The following is a 16,556-nucleotide window of genomic DNA, read 5'->3' on the forward strand; positions in this document are numbered from 1 at the left end:
TGCACTCGCTACCTCTACTTTTCATGTTGAGACTTTGCCTTGTTTACATGCTCTTTATTGGGCCCTTACACAAGGTATGCAGTAAGTTTTGGTCTACTCAGACTCTCAGGCGTACATGTCCTTGTTAGTTTCTAATAACACAAGAAAAATCTCTAATTAATCGTTGAACGGTGAAGGATATTCAAAAGGTAGGCCATGACTTTTGAAACTATACTATCCTGTAGGTTGGACAACAAGGTACAAAGGGCACACGAGATAGCAAACGTCTCCCGAATGAGATAATAAGCCTTTTTATTTTTATTTTTTTATTCCCTTATTTATTGCTCCTTCTACCCTCTCTCTATCTTAATCATTGAAAACACATCCTCTCTTTCTATCTCTCTATCTCTCAAATATATAAGTATAATACATAGTTACTTTATAGAATACGGTCCATTATTACTTGTTTTAATTGATCGGCTACCGACTTTATAACTATAAATCTCACTTTCTATCATAATTACAGTCTATCAATTACCATATATCTAGTGACTCTCTTATATAAATAATTTCTGTACGCAACAAATAGACAAATATAATGTTCATACAATAACTCGGACAATCGGCCAAACCTGAAAACCACTTACATTGTATGAGAACATGAGATGAGCCACACCTCACACCCAAAAAAAAACCCAAGAATTATGAGGCAAACCGTATAAGAAACCGATGCTGCTTCTATTAAAAAAAACAAAAATGAAAGGTAAAAATTACTAAAATTGATGAATTAATGACGAAAAGTAAGCATTGGTAAAATACAAAAATATAGTGTAAATTTCTTGGGCTTTGTTTTGGGGTGCTCTGTGTTCATTTGCATAATTACCACCATTACCCCTCCTCTCTTTCTCTCTCTTCCTCCACCACAACCACCAACAACAACACCCACCTTTTTCAATTTCCCGACGCCGCCATTTTCTCTCTCCGATCACCATTTTTCCTCTCTTTCTCTCTCCTATTTTTCTGGGAAAGAGAGGGGAAATTGTGTTGATTTTGTTTTGATATGGGTGTAATTTCAACTTTCAAGCTGTAGCAGAGAGAAGAAGAGGAAGAGAAAGAGGGGTTTCTTTGATAATTTCTGATTTTTCTCATGGAGAAGCGCGTTTATCAACTTTGGAAAGGCAGCAATGTAAGAATTCTGCATCTTTTAAGCGTTTTGTTAGGTTATAGCTCTTCATATTTGATTTTATGTTTCATTTTTTATTTTTGTCTTTTGTTGGATTTTCTATGCTTTAATTTTCATGTAATGGTAGAAATTAGTGGGTTTGTTGTAATTTTTTTTGGGCATTTTGTTAGAATTTTGCTGATTTTTTTTATTTCTTCGATGTAAATTGGGCATGAATTTGAATTTGAATTTGAATTTGGGTGTATATTGCTTTGAATGGTATGTTAATGTTAACAATTATTGGGTTTGTTGTACTTTTTAGTGAGAAGTATGGTGGGTTTTTCTCTTTCTGTCTTTCATGAGAAATTGGATATGAACACGTGGGTTACAGTGCTGCTTAGGGTTGTAATTTTGGAGTTGGGGCTTTTGAATTTGGGGTTCTAGTGTTGCTAAATATCTTCTTAATTGGTTCGTCATGGGAATTACTAGTTTTAACAGTATAGGTAGATTTCTCGGGTGGTAGAATCTTGTCGAAGATTCAGGATTGGGGTGATACATAGTATTGGTGATGAATTAGCAAGCATATTGAAATTGCTTTAGCATTAAAAAATGTGACATATGGTGCTTTGGAGCTATATATTAATGTCGAATATTCGTTGGTCCATTTCATTGAATGGACTTGTTAAATTGCGTCTAATGAGCAATGTTGCTTTTTATCGTGTGTGTGTTTACCCTTCAGCATGGAAACACTCGACTTATTTTGGTATTTGCACAATTGCCCATTCATAGTGAAGTAGCATGCTTTTGGGAAATTGGCGACTAATTTGTTCAAATCTCCTATTTGTAGATTTTTTAATTGTCTGTTGATCTAGTGGAAGAGAGACTAGTCTGAGAAACTAGTTTCATAAATCTTTTACTCTATTGTGGTAGTTTCCGGCTTATACTCTTACGTGCCCTTGATGAACGAGGGGGTTCACACGGATAATTTTCTTTTTTCCTTAAGCAGAGGTTATTTGCTTTCAGATGTATTTGAATTTTTATTGGATTTTCTTTGAATAAAGATTTGAGTTAAGAATCTCGTTTGGTGATAGATGCCAAATATTACCTTTTTTGCCCTTATTGTTGGAATTTGGTTTATAAGTATCTATATCCTTTTCATCTATATTTATAACCTTGTTGGACTGTTTTTTTGTACTGTTAACGGAAAACTAAGAGCCTCATATATCTCTGTGATCTTTGATGGATTAGACTTCATTTTGCATGGCTACCCTAGAATTTGATCTTGAACCTAGAGTATTAAAAGTCGCGTGCAAAAATGAGCCAAGGGAGAGGATATTAATGGTATGTTTTCCTCGATATTGAATTGTAGCCACAGAAAAGAAAATGATACGGAGTACAATGACTACTGTCATTTCTGATCAGGCAAAGTCATAGACAAATATAGACTCTCGATAGAGATGATGGAGGATTGAAAAAAATGAAAACAAAGATAGCATTTTTTTTTTGGTAAAGTGATCCATATTAAATCTAATGAATTCAACGGTTCTGTCTGAAATGAAATAATAAAAGGAAAGACTTCACTTGGAGATCCTTATCTTAAGAAAAAAAAAGAAAAGAAAAAGGAAAGTAAAGAATACTACCTCCATGGATTCTGCTGTTGTTGGGTCTAATCAAGGTCTATGCATCAGTAGCCTTTATTAGTTTATATGAACTCTAGCAAAAAGTTTATTATGATCTATTCATAAAATGGTTTGCTGTACACCTTCTTTATTGTCGTGTTTCTCAGGGAACAATTTAATAAAGATAGGATTAGTATTTTTTTTTGTTTGTATAAAAGCTGTTACGTTATGTTCTCCCCACCCCCTTATTTTCCCCCTCATTTCGTTAGGGTAGAGGGGAGTATTGCTTTCCGAAGGTGTTTAATATGCTGCTTAATCTGTTTCTTCTGTGGTTGCTGTAGGCTGCCGTTTAAGTCTTATAATCTGTTTTAACATCCCTTGGTTTTAAAAGGAATTGCGTATAACTGTATAAGAAACAGGTGTTGATGTGTTGAAATGAGGATGCAAATTGTATTTATTGGCTATATTCACAATTTTTTTTACCTTTGCTGTTTGTCATTCTTTCTTTGATTTTGGGAGTGCTAAAGTAAAGGATGTTTTTTCTTTCCTTTTAAAAATTTACTTAAAACTAGTCAACTATTATATTTTTGTTTATAATATTGAACTTGGGACTGGCTACTTGCCAGTGTGGTCATGTATGTGTGCCTTATTTGAACTTTTCTATGTAGTGGAAGGAAAAATTTATGCAGGTGAGGTGAAGTCCTTGATTTGGCTAAACTGTATTAGAGTATTACAGACGTGTGCTGTTTGTTGTTTTTTCTTTTGTTTTATTACTATTTCTTGGCTACTTTATTAGTGGAATTCAGCAGCATTTTCAATTTATTGTGCATTTAGCCACCTTTATGTAGTACCCTGCGTGTCTGTTTTTTTTAAAATTTATTTTATTTTATTGTAGTGTGAGTTTTATTTGGTTAATGTTTTTAAATGTGCAATTGGCCAATGTGTCAGTTCTTTAGTTTTCCCACTTTCCCCAGCCAATCTCCTGAGTATCCTGACCCTTGAAGGACAGCTACATATTGTTTCATGTAGAGCCAATTAAGGTAATTCTAGAAATTTTCATACTGTTAATAAGCAATATGACCAAATTATAAAAATTATGCCATGTCCTTTCCCACACTTACCCTGTATCGATTATAAAAATAAAGTGCACTTCTGTTGTTTGCAACCATTGTTGCTTTTGATACTGAAACTGTTATTATCCTTTCTACATCCTCCTTTACTAGTGCTGTCTGCATCACTGGAGTCTTTGTGAGGGTCATAGCGCTTAAGGTCAAGGCTAATGCAGAAAAAGCAACCTGCAATTTTGCAGCATCATAGACAGAGACAAATTAACCAAGGAAATCTCCTTCCCTTGGATAAATTACAATGAAGAGCTTATAGGAAGCTATCAATGAGGAGCCTCTTAGTACTTAACGTCTATAAGGAAATTTGGTCCTTGGCTTTTCTTCCGGTCCCTTTCTCATTGCAAAGGGTGGCTACTTGTAGGGGTGTCTATTCGGTTTTCGGTTTGGATTTAGGCCAAATCCAATCCGATCCGAAATAAAATTCGGTTTTTAATCTTCAAATCCAATCCGATCGGAATTTCTCATCAATCCAATCCGATCCAATCCGAATTAAGATTTGGTTATTTGAATCCAATCTGAAAATCCGAATTAAAATACATTGTAAATTTTTAGGGCCTAAAGTTATTACGAAAATAAAAATGCAATTATAAAAATTTTAGTCTTGAAAACATAGTTGTACATGATTAATACATAGTTTTGAAAACATTGTTTTACATAATTTATATTAATGTACTTATCAACATAATTTTACATGATTAATATAAACAATCCTTATTTGTAAAAGCATGGTTTCATATTTCGGTTAATTCGGTTTTTTTTGGATCCAAACAAGGTCAATCCAATCTGATCCTAATATCCGAATTTTCAAAAAATTTCAATCCGATCCGATCCGATTTAAAGTTTGGATCCGATCCGAATTGATAATTCGGTTTGGATTGTATTGGATTGGATTTCGGTTTTGATCTGAATAATGGACACCCCTAGCTACTTGTAACTATTAAGACCTATTTTGAATGACCTAATTTGGGTGCGTACATTTTCTTCCTTTATATCTAGGGTAAAAATTTGTTACTAATTTTTACATTTGAATTATAACTTTCCTTCATAAATAGTAACATTTCCCAGTTTTTGGGTTGTATTGTATTTTAGTGACGCTTGATGTTTTTTTTTGAATAAGAAAGAATGCAGAGTGTGACATTTGCTGTTTTCATCCATTGGATTTCCAGTGGACTCCTTGTCCTTTACTGATATTCTCTAAATCACATATATTAGATACAAAATTTTCCTTATAGTGACCCATATTTCATTTCCATTTGCAGATTTAGACATTCATTTTATGCCTGAAGTCTTGATGCATAGGATATTTGTTGTTCTTTACTCCTCAAACTTCCCATAATTTTACTTGTTTGATACTGTTATATTTCTTCGTGTCCTTGACATACCTGTATCATTAAAATCTACAATTTTCCTGTTTCACATCCCTGTGCCCATCCCCACTCTTAATGTTTTGCATTTGTCATTTTGCTTTTTCCACGTAAAGCTAGAAGTTTTCTAACCTTTTGGTGCAACGGTGTTTGAGTTGGGAATTGGAGACTGTTGATGATGAAACTTGTGTTGGGGATACAAGGACTTTGTTGAGCTATTCTTGCTTCTATATTGGATTAAATGTGTCTTGGAATTTTACTGTATCTTTATTTTATTAATATCTAACGCGGCTTTAACTAAGGATCTCATGATAGATTTTTGAAATAACACTTTTTCTAGAAGCTTTCAGGATTCGTATTGCACATAGGATTTAGAACAAAGATGGACGTGCATCAAGTTTTGTTTTGATCTATTCCTTTTTTTTTTTTTTTTTTTTTTTTTTTTTTTTTTTGTTTTGGGTGAAATGGAAGGTAGGGAGACAAACCTACGTTTTGCGTTCTAAAATTATGATTATGCTGTTTTTTCCCTCTATGGTTTGCATATGATTCTGTGTGGTTGTAGGTATGCTATTCTTTTAGATTGCCTTTCTTCTAGCTTTTTTACTCTCTTTTGCTGATCATTTATCATTTTCTGCGTTCTCCCTTCCTATACCGTTAACGCAAATGAGTCTCACCTGAACTACATCTTGGCCGTCAAACTAGTTTGGAATAACCTATGATAGAAGCGTTTAAAAAGTGCGTGGCATACTGATGTGTTTTTATTCCAGAAAACGATCATAATAGTGGAAAAACAAAATAAGTTAATTTTTTAGGGTCCTTTACAGCTGACCTGTTTCCTCTTGGTTATATTGACACTTAACTTGGTCTGAATTGCAATGTTTTTCTCTAGTTATATCTGGATTTGTTTACTAAATGAGCTTAAATTTATTTCAAGATTTCTGGGGTAAATTGATTCAGTTGCAGCTTATTGCTTCATTAGTTTAGTTAGAGTTTGAGTTGGAGCAATATTATTGATTAGAAGATATTGCCAAGATGTCTAAATTATGAAATGTTGGAGTACATTGCGAGATGGATTCTGCCAATAGCTGCCCTAGGATTGAAGAGGAACTGATTAACTGACCATATCATGAGTTATGCTTGAAGTTTCTCTTTTCATGTCTGGCCCTGCAAGTACTGCCTGTATGGGAAAAGTTGGTGGTTGCACTGATTTAATGACTGACTCTTAATATTTGCCCTTACTTGCTCATTTCTTCTAGACCGTTTAGCTATAAGGCTCTGTTCCCTTTAGCTTAAAATTTTTATATTTTAAATGTGTTTGAATCGTAAATCAGTTTTGTTTCAATCATAAAACTGCAGCTTGATCAGCACTCAGCATGAATTAGTTTTAACAATACAAACAAAAACTTTAGACTACTAGAGAGCCAGTAAGAGTCAGTTTTAATCAGCAAAATAGTCTTAATTAGTTGAGTCAGTATAAATAAATTTCATTTTAGGAATAGTCAGTTGAAGAGAATAGGACGTAATAGGACTTATGCTTGTATCAATTTTCTTTGTGTATAACTGAGTTCTTGATTATTCTTTCTTCAGGATGATAAGAAAGATGTTTTCTGAAAGACTCCATTATTGCTTCCTTGCTTAATTAATTCAACACTGTTCTGATATCTACTGGCCCACTAGGAATTATACGTATAATTTGACCTATATCTATTTGTGACAGTGAACATATTTAGTTGCTTTGATTTAGAGAGATATTTTTCATGCTGTTTATTATGTTCCCAGCTCTCCAACATAGTCCAATCATATTCAAAAATTTGATTTTAAGAAATGCATCAGTCAGTAAAATAGTATAAGCATGCTGTGGCTGATACTCAATCACCCATTGAAGTATACAAAGGTCCTATACAAAGGATATTACTTTTGTCCAGCAGAGTAACATGTTAGTTGGATGGAGTGATAGTTGAGCTGCTTTGTTTCCCGCAAATTTGGTGCCTACGTATTAAAGCATTCTTTGTGACTAAATAAGAAATATTTTATTAAATACCAAATATAGAAATTGTAAAAGATGCTTGGGAGTTTTGGCCAAGAGGTATATTGTACAATGTGAGCTAGCATTACATGCTATAATTGATAATAAGTGAATAGAATGTAACAGAACTCCTAGCTCTAATCTGACTACTAACAGATAACGAATAGAATGAAATAAATTTCCTAGCTTGGAAATGGCTGTATTTTTGTTTCATTTTATCTGTTTTTGTAGTGGCCCCTCATAAAACCTAAGCATGGTTGCCTGTCCTCCAGAGGGATTTTGTTGGGTCACTAACCTGCTTTTCTTGCACTGATAATCTAATGTGTTTAGTTTTCCTTCTTCTTAACCCCTCCGGGAGTTAACAAAAGTATGTTCTATTACCTGGTTACTTGTGATTCCTGACTTCCTGTTTGTTTTCTAGTTGTATTTAGTGAAAATTTTAGTGTTTTAATCTTCTACTGACATTTGCAGATATTTCTTTGCGATGGACGAGTAATCCTAGGGCCAGATGCTAAATCACTACTTATCACCGTATTGCTGATCACTGTTCCAAGTGTCGTCTTTTGTATATTTGTAGCATGGCACCTCCGTCACCAATTTGCTTCATATAATGCTGGATATGCAATCATGGTGGTAGCCATTATTTTTACAATATGTGTAAGACTTTTGATGGACCTTATTTTTGGCTTTTATGTTTAATGTTTGCATATATAACTTTTACATGTTGCCCAAGTCTTCATATACTTGGTTAGATTTAATAGATTGCTTACCATCAAAAGTATGTTCTTTTTTTTTTTTTTTTTTTGCCATAGTCTTTTGCCTGTCTCATGAATGTGTGATGCACAATCCGTATTTCTTCAATTTATTTATGGCCTGTTTCTTCTATTTATAGATGCGTTACTTATGTTATATTCGTTGCTATTTATAAAAGGTATTACTTCTTCTGTTGCGTACTTCTACGAGGGATCCAGGGATTGTACCACGTAATTCACATCCACCAGAGGAAGAATTCCGTTATGACTCTTCTGTTGTTGAGACTGGTGGAAGACAAACACCAGGCCTTCAGTTTCCTCGGACAAAAGAAGTTATGGTTAATGGAATTCCAGTGAGGGTAAAGTATTGCGACACATGTATGCTTTATCGACCCCCGCGTTGCTCTCATTGCTCAATATGCAACAACTGTGTGGAGCGTTTTGACCACCATTGCCCTTGGGTTGGCCAATGTATTGGTTTGGTAATTTTTTTTCTACTGTCTTTCTACTTGGTATACTGTGCTATGTGATTAACCTTATACATGCCTAATTTGGTTACCTACTTATCTTTGATATTTTTGTTTTTCTTGCAGCGCAACTACCGGTTTTTCTTTCTCTTTGTGTCGTCAGCTACTCTACTGTGCATTTATGTGTTTGCCATTTCAGCCTTCTATATGAAGGTTCTGATGAATGACAACCATTATACTGTTTGGAAAGCAATGAAAGATTCTCCAGCATCAGTAGTCCTTATGGCTTATTGTTTTATATCTTTATGGTTTGTCGGTGGACTCACTGGCTTCCATTTGTACCTTATCAGTTCAAATCAGGTCCGTCATGTTAGCAGAGTATTTTTTTTTGGAGCAATACATTTGTGTTTCTTTTCATCCACCCTTTCCCCACCCAAATTCTTATTCTTCTTAATATATTTTGAATGTTCTAGTCACTGGTTGCTTTTATATTCTGTCATGTTAACTCTTAATGTTGTCTGTTTGAAGTGCTGCTTATTCATCCCCAAGCCCCTTCAGTTGTTAGGTGTAACCAACTAAGCTCAGTCGTACTAGTTGCATTGGCTCTGTGGGTTTTTCTTAGAGGCTATCTGTATAATTCATGGTAATGTTTAGAGATGATTATGAGAAAATATATTCTTGCTTCTATCGTTCCTTATAACTTAAACAGATATGTAGGTGAAATTTTAGATACTAGAGGAAGCACTTTTTCTTCACCTATACACGTGCATGGGTTTTGGGAAAGATATACATTGTGTTGTCTCATCTTGGTTCCTTATCTCTTTGCCAATGTTTTTTTAGTTGCTTTGAAGTCATTAACTCTATGAATATTTTTTTGGATACCTAAAACTTAGATGTTGCTCTAAAGTGTATCACAACAATTTGTTATTGGTTTACTAGACCATTTCTGGGTTATTTGTTTCTTCTATAAATAGATAATAATAAATAATAAAAAAAAAAAAAAAATGAACAACAATTTTTGTTACAAAGGGTTTGTCTTAGTGTATTTGATATTTCGGAAAGTTGTGTGTATCATGTATGATGAGGCAAATCAAAGAGTCGAGTAACAAAGTCCTTTTATTCCAATTTAATTTTCTCTTCAAGTTAATGAGTCCAATATTTTTTTTGGGGTGGGGGGGGGGGGGTGAGTGTTGAAGTGGCCTTCTTTTTAAAAACACAAGTTTCATTTTTGTTAAAGAAGCTAATAAGCATGAAAGGAACCGCTTTTAGCTGGTGTTTTGAGTTATATTTGAGCAAGAATAATTAGAAGATGATAGATAATAGGACTCCTTGCCTTTAGTCGTGATAGTGCCGTCCTGCTATTTACTTGATCGTTATGTTCATCTCCTAGTGAATGAGTTTGATGTCCTGAAGTGGATTCATTTGCATAGAAATAAGTTGATTGTGGCAACTTTGAAGGTTCTGAATTTAGAGTGAATAGTCAACTTTTGAACTACAAAGAAAGCTTATACTTGATTAGGTTGAGGGAGAAGGATTCTGTATTCAAAAATTCCACCGAATGAGGATTCTTGGTAATATGGTTGGAACAAACTGGATAATGATTAACATGTGGTACTTCATATGTCCCCATAGCACGTAACTTTCTTTCTCTCCTGATTTATTATAATTAAATAAGATTGAGGGCTCTAATGTTGGAGATTTACTCGACTTGGAGTCTTTTATTAGTGATTTGCTGATCTTTAAAATATAAAGTTCAAATGTGAGCAATTTGTCTGATTGGTTTTTTGTGATTTATCTTGTGGATCAGCTATGCCATCTGTATTTTTCGATTTTGTTTATGATGCATATATTATCTTGCATTTCTCGATATTGGTACTTCGTTTGTTTGTTTGTTCTTTCCCCCCTTATCAAATGGTCACTGCTTCTTGTCACCTGATGTACTTTAATTTATATCTCCATCAGACGACATATGAGAACTTCCGTTATAGAACTGACAGCAGGCTCAATGTCTACAATAGAGGGTGTTTCAATAATTTTGCTGAAGTGTTATTCTCAAAGATCAAACCATCAAGAAACAAGTTTCGGGCTTTTGTCGAGGAAGAGGTACCACGGCCGCCACCTCTGCGTACCACACCGGAAAATGAACCTGTGGATGATACAGGTGACCAGCGTACCAAGGTAGAAGATGACTTGGACTTTGGGGGAGATCTGCTAAAGATTTCACAGCGCCGCAATGTTGAAGATATAGAGGATACTATACGCAGCGGAGGAAATCATGTACTTCATAATAGTTCAGAGGGTGAATCTTATGTGAGTTCAGTCCGCTCGGATTATCATACTGCTCCGATTCGTGCAGATATCCGGCACTCTAGTTGGGGTAGAAGTGAGAGCTGGGAAATTGCACCTGATGTCTCAGCAAGACATGCGCATGAAGGATAATGCTGCGCTTCTAATATGAAATCGTGATTGATGGAAGTTGATATAGTTTTGTACATTTGATCTCTGGGATTTAACAATCTGACCCCCATTGGTTAGTGTCTCTTACAGCACAGCCCCTGCCCCTCAGTCTCAGCCTTGGGATTTCATCCTTCAAGTTGTATCTTATTGCATCAAGTTTTTTGACATTATATCCGAAGCAGTAGTGAATAGAATCATGTGTGAGATCTAGAAAGATATAGTTTTGACATGGTCTGTTGCCTTAACAGGGATCATATCGGCCTTGCTGGTAATTCTTTTGTAAATACGAATTTGTTGGATGAAATTTTGTAATTGGTATGCGAACTCTATGCTTTGTACCTTCTGTTTATGTTTGTGGTCGAAGCATTATTATTATTTTTATCAAAACTTTGTAGCTTCTGTGTAGCAGCAGCCACAGCCAGAAGAGTGCCATAGATTAACTAATTTGCTGTATTTGGGTGGTATAATCAAACTGGAGATACTGTGTTATCTTACTGACTTTTTAAAAAATTACAAGCATTTATTGCCACCGCGCTTTCTATCCCAGATAAACCTTGTCGGGGCCGTAATACTACCGGTGAGACGGCACTAGAAACACAATCGTGGGCATTCACCATGTATGGACATTATTTTCGAAATTTGACACAAGTCTAACACAAGCATTACAGGCTGGCTACGTGCCATCCTACTCAATTTAATTCAATTAAATTAACAAAACAATTAACGATTATTAAGGTGACATGTTGGTATGACATGTGGGCCAAATTATTTTCGGACCTGCTTATCAAACTTCGGCATGTGCTCGGCATGACACTGGGCATGGCCCGGTAAGTGCCCCACTTTAGTTATAGGGCGTCTAGAATGTATTAACAATTTGCATATAAGTCTTAGGTTGAATTTTTTTAAGCAGTTACAAAGCCTTTGTTAAGTATTTGCCACATCGTGCATTATTCTTACAGGTGAAATGGCAAATATGACATATTTTAGGTGGTCTTCTTCCACACTCCATAGAAAAAGAATAAAGGAAAAAAGAAAAAAAAATATTAAACTCTAGGTTCATAAGCTCGGGAAAAAAAATTAAAAAAAAGAAAAAAAAGAAAATACAAATACGGAATACAAAACAATCAATTCATTTGGTAAATAATAAATGATACGAATTATGAAGTATGGAGTACATAATATTGATATTCAAGTCCTATATGTGGCATTCTTTTTACGAAAAAGAGAAAAATTTATAATATATTTTTTTTGAAACAAGAAAAATTTATATTATTGATCATGAATTTATAGAGTAATTTGTTGTGAAGAACCTCAATATATTTACATGATAGTGTCCCTTTTAATTTTGCCATCCTTACCCTTAGGCCTCAGCTCACTGTCTAGGAATCGAATTTCAGACTTTTAAAATTTAAGTAAGAATCTTGTTACCAAGTGAGTCAACATTTTATTAGTGATTGTGTTTGTTTTATGTGATAAAACATATCTTGGACTCTTGGTGTTTTACCTTGTTCATTTAACCTTCTAGAATAGAAATTAAAATGGGATTTTTTGTTTTTAATACCCAAAAGGCCAAGAAATTCCCTCAAAAACGGATAGACTTTACACACAATCAATGTGTAGGGACTATACAGAATCATGCATCGAAAGAGAAGTTGCCAACTCAAAGGTTGGTTTTAGCCACGGTTCACTTAATCTGTTCAAATTCTAAGTATAGGTTTGGTTTAGGTCATTTCTCGTAGAACCTTAGGTAATAAGGGTAGACCATTTTTTGTATTGTTTCTCTAATTTGGTAAGTATTATTATTAGCGTTAGGCTTATGTCTCTATTTATTTACTTCAAAATAAACAAAGCTTAAAGTAATCCTTTATTTCCACTTGTCCAAATCTATGCCTAAAAAGGATATTAATTATTAGGTAAATAGCTAATCCTCTTTGATTTCTAGTGGACATCTATTGGTTCTTGGCCCACATAGTTGGATTGATCTATTTAGACTTCATCAATAATTATTAAAGATAAAGGTTGTATGTTGTTATGATAGAAAAACAAAAGATTAACAAATCAACAAACAAGAAAACATTTTTGTACGTGATTTGCTGATGATAAGTTAGCCACGTCGATGGATAGGTGAGTAGATAGTGTTTATTGATCGTTAAAATTGTACAAATTGTAAAATAGTGGATATATGTTAAACCCCAAAGAGCTTATATAGTACTCCCAAAACTAGTAACAGAATAGGACGAAGATAGGTCCATGAAAACAAAACCAAAAAGCCCACATAACAAATACTATCCCGTGATGGTTGTTCAAAGGGGAAAATTGATTCAATGTGTATACAGCCCCATCGCTGGCCCAGGGCAACTGGGGCGACCGCCCTGGGCCCCCCAAAAAAAAAGCCCACGTTGCTGAAATGAAGGACTGAAGTTTGAAGGCCCTAAATAAATAAAAAAAAATTAAAAAAAAAAAAAACTTTAAAGAAGCGTATTTTTCTTTCCCCTGACTTTCAAATGCAAATCCCTAAAATCATAAATTAAGATATTCAAAGAAACGATTTCTTTCCTAATATTCAGACAATCTCCTCAACTTCTTTCCCCTAATTTTCGGCCATAATATTCTCTTTCCAAAGTAATTTGATTTCTCCAAAAAAAAACGTTCAATCTTCAATCTAATCCCCAAGATGTATTTGTATACAATTTTCAATTTCAGTCAGATGAATTGGGGTTGTTTCGAGAATCGAGATTCAATTGAAGAGGAAAACGATCAAAAACGGTAATTTTGCTCATCAATTTTCAACGGGATTTTGCCTAATTATATATAATACTTGCATATACTCCTTAATTCATCAAAGTATCTCATCTATTTTTTTTTTTTTTAATTTTTATAGCTGTTTCCGAGTTGAAGAACAATCAGAAGTTGGGGAAAAAAATTGGGAAAAAAAATTCAATTAATTGGTTGAGTTTGGTTCCTTGGTGAAACAATGGCTTCCGACTTCCGAGTTTCAGATTAATTGGTTGATTTTCAACGGTAATTATATTCTTATTTGTTTGATAAATTGATTTTCCTAAAAATACTAGTGTATAACATGTACTGTATTTTCAGAATTTCAGATTTGAGATATTATTTGGAATGCAATTGTTCAAATTGAGGCATTGAGCAGAATTTGGTGTTAAATCTTCAATTATAAGGTGTTTTTGCTCTTTTTTATACTTTTATTAATTTTCATTATTTCATATAATGTTGCCTAGAAGATATTTATCTGGTAATGATAAGAGGAAAAAAACAAAAAGAGCTGAAGAGTTAATAGAATCTCAAAAGGGTTCCATTGACAAAATTTTTACTAAAATAGTACAAGTAGACAAGTCATCTCATGAATTGGGGGAAAATGAAAATCATGAATAAGCTAATGAGGACTTAAACAATGTTAATAATGCCAATGACCCGAATGAGAATGCGACTCATATGAAAGAACCAATGGATGCACCAAATGCATCCAATGTTAATAATATAGGCATTGATGAACAAATAGTCCCTCCTTTCGATTTTTATGATCCTAATAATTGGGGTAATCTTGACAATAAAGGGAGGGATATTTTAATTGAAAAAGGACCCATAAGAGACTTGAACCTTGTGTTTCCAATTGATGACAAATTAATTGAAAAAGGACCCATAAGAGACTTGAACCTTGTGTTTCCAATTGATGACAAATTAATTGAAAAAGGACCCATAAGAGACTTGAACCTTGTGTTTCCAATAGGGCCCCAATTTATATCTTTGCCTCGGGCCACTAAAATCTCAGAAACGGGGCTGTGTGTATATATTCTAACATTTCCATTTAATTTTCCATTGTTGAGCGAGAATTGGTGAGTTTACAGTTGTAAAACATACTATCTTCGTGATTGGAGTTTGGGGAGTTATTGAAAGCTCGGTAAGAAACCAATTCAAGGGGGAATTGAGGTGCTCTAGCTAATCATTTATTGTTAGAGATCAAATTGGAAACAAGTTAAATTCATAATTGCTATAAATTTGATATAATTTCTCCTCCATAGTTGTAAGAGATCAAATCAAATTGATCGATGTGACATAATATAAGTATTTAGTTGAGAATTGTCACGTAATGTTCAGGATGGATGAGGACCATGCCAAATCCGATTGAGATCTCACTAAATCGGACTCTATCCTATCTTAAACCTAATTGAGTTAGTCTAATTATTCATATATTTGGACAATTTATACCTAAATTCCTACTCGTCAGCATAAGTATTTTTCAGGGCAAGTGGCACATTTGTTAGTCAGTTTAATTACAGGTGCTTTTAATTTGCCTTTTTATTAACGTAAATTCAATTGAGGTGACAATTATTTGAGCTCTTTTAGCAAAATGTATTAACAAGTCAACCTAATTCAACGACTTAACATTCCAATCCTTTGAAAGTCCTCAAAGGTACCATAGCTAACAGATATCGAATTTGCAAAAACTACTATTTGAAAATTGCTATTCATACAAGGTATGTTTACCCTAATCGAATATGTAAGCAAAACTAGCCGAAACTAATAATACGTTGGTCAACATTCGAAAGAGCAAAACAAAATTTTGTCAAAATAAGTAGTTTTCAATTGAAGCGCCCACTAGTACGGAAAATCAACATTCAACCTTTGAACACACACTTGTAAGTAATAAAGACTACAACTTGAGATCTCATACTAAAAAGAAACCAAAAAAGGGTAAAAAAAAATACTTCATAAATAAATAATTGTGGATATAAATAAATTAATTAATATCCCATAAATAAAAAAGCAATAAGAATAATATCCAAAAATCCTAGATTCTCGAAAAGGCAAGTAGTAGCATTCCATGAGTAACACATCAAACTCTCTTCATTTATCCAATCATCATTTGTGGGGGTTTAGAGATTATTCAATTTTACAAACGTTACTATCAAAAATCTATTGATATTTTGAGGTCTTACTTTGTCCTTTCCAAGTAAAAAGCCTCTCATTCTATGTCTCTAATTTTGTTATATCATAAAATTCCATTCATATGATCTTTTTTATAGGGAGTACATACGTGTTCGGGTGTTTTTTTATATTCTTATTTTGTCGCTCTTTTTAAATATTCTGTTATATACTCTCTTATATCTTTGATACGAAGCATAAGAGTAGTTATGTATGATGCTCTTCAAGCTTGTTGCCTGAACGTTATCACGTGTTTCTCGAAATGAGAATTCCAAATTTGAGTTTTTAAGATATATAATATTATTAGTGACTTTGGACTTTTATTAAGGACTTAAAATTGTTGAAAATTATTTTTGAGTTTAATAATAGTCCAAATTTATAACATTATTTTTACAGTATTTATTGAAATTATGAAATTTCAACACTAGTTGACATCCCGCCAAAAAAAAAAAAAAAAACACTAATTGACATAAACTACTACTCAATTACAAAAGTGGAAAGCTAAACGTCGCTCTCGAATCTCTAACTAATGCCCGCAAAATAACCTAAAATGACGTAAGTAGCCTTATTATAAATATAATTATTTTTACCTAAACTTAACACTTTTACCCTACACAAAAATTTTAACCGTTCTCTCTAGTGTTCACCGGCCACCAATG

At 33.7% G+C, this 16,556-nt stretch overlaps 1 protein-coding gene and 1 long non-coding RNA gene across 2 annotated transcripts; both read left to right on the top strand.

Annotated features, from left to right (window-relative positions):
* The first annotated feature begins 383 nt into the window (after positions 1-383).
* On the top strand, positions 384-11,394 carry LOC110735680 (protein S-acyltransferase 8-like). Its single transcript, XM_021915867.1, has 5 exons — positions 384-1,165; positions 7,746-7,931; positions 8,206-8,508; positions 8,620-8,853; positions 10,456-11,394. Exons 1-5 carry the CDS (start codon positions 1,127-1,129, stop codon positions 10,930-10,932), a joined length of 1,239 nt encoding a protein of 412 aa, XP_021771559.1. The 5' UTR covers positions 384-1,126; the 3' UTR covers positions 10,933-11,394.
* Positions 11,395-13,055: 1,661 nt separating this feature from the next.
* Positions 13,056-16,355, top strand: LOC110735681. Its single transcript, XR_002514151.1, has 3 exons — positions 13,056-13,716; positions 13,832-13,971; positions 14,047-16,355. It is a non-coding gene; the product is annotated as an uncharacterized LOC110735681 (long non-coding RNA).
* Positions 16,356-16,556: the final 201 nt, after the last annotated feature.

This window comes from Chenopodium quinoa, unplaced genomic scaffold, assembly GCF_001683475.1.
Source record: "Chenopodium quinoa cultivar QQ74 unplaced genomic scaffold, ASM168347v1, whole genome shotgun sequence".
NCBI classification, from domain to species: domain Eukaryota; kingdom Viridiplantae; phylum Streptophyta; class Magnoliopsida; order Caryophyllales; family Amaranthaceae; genus Chenopodium; species Chenopodium quinoa.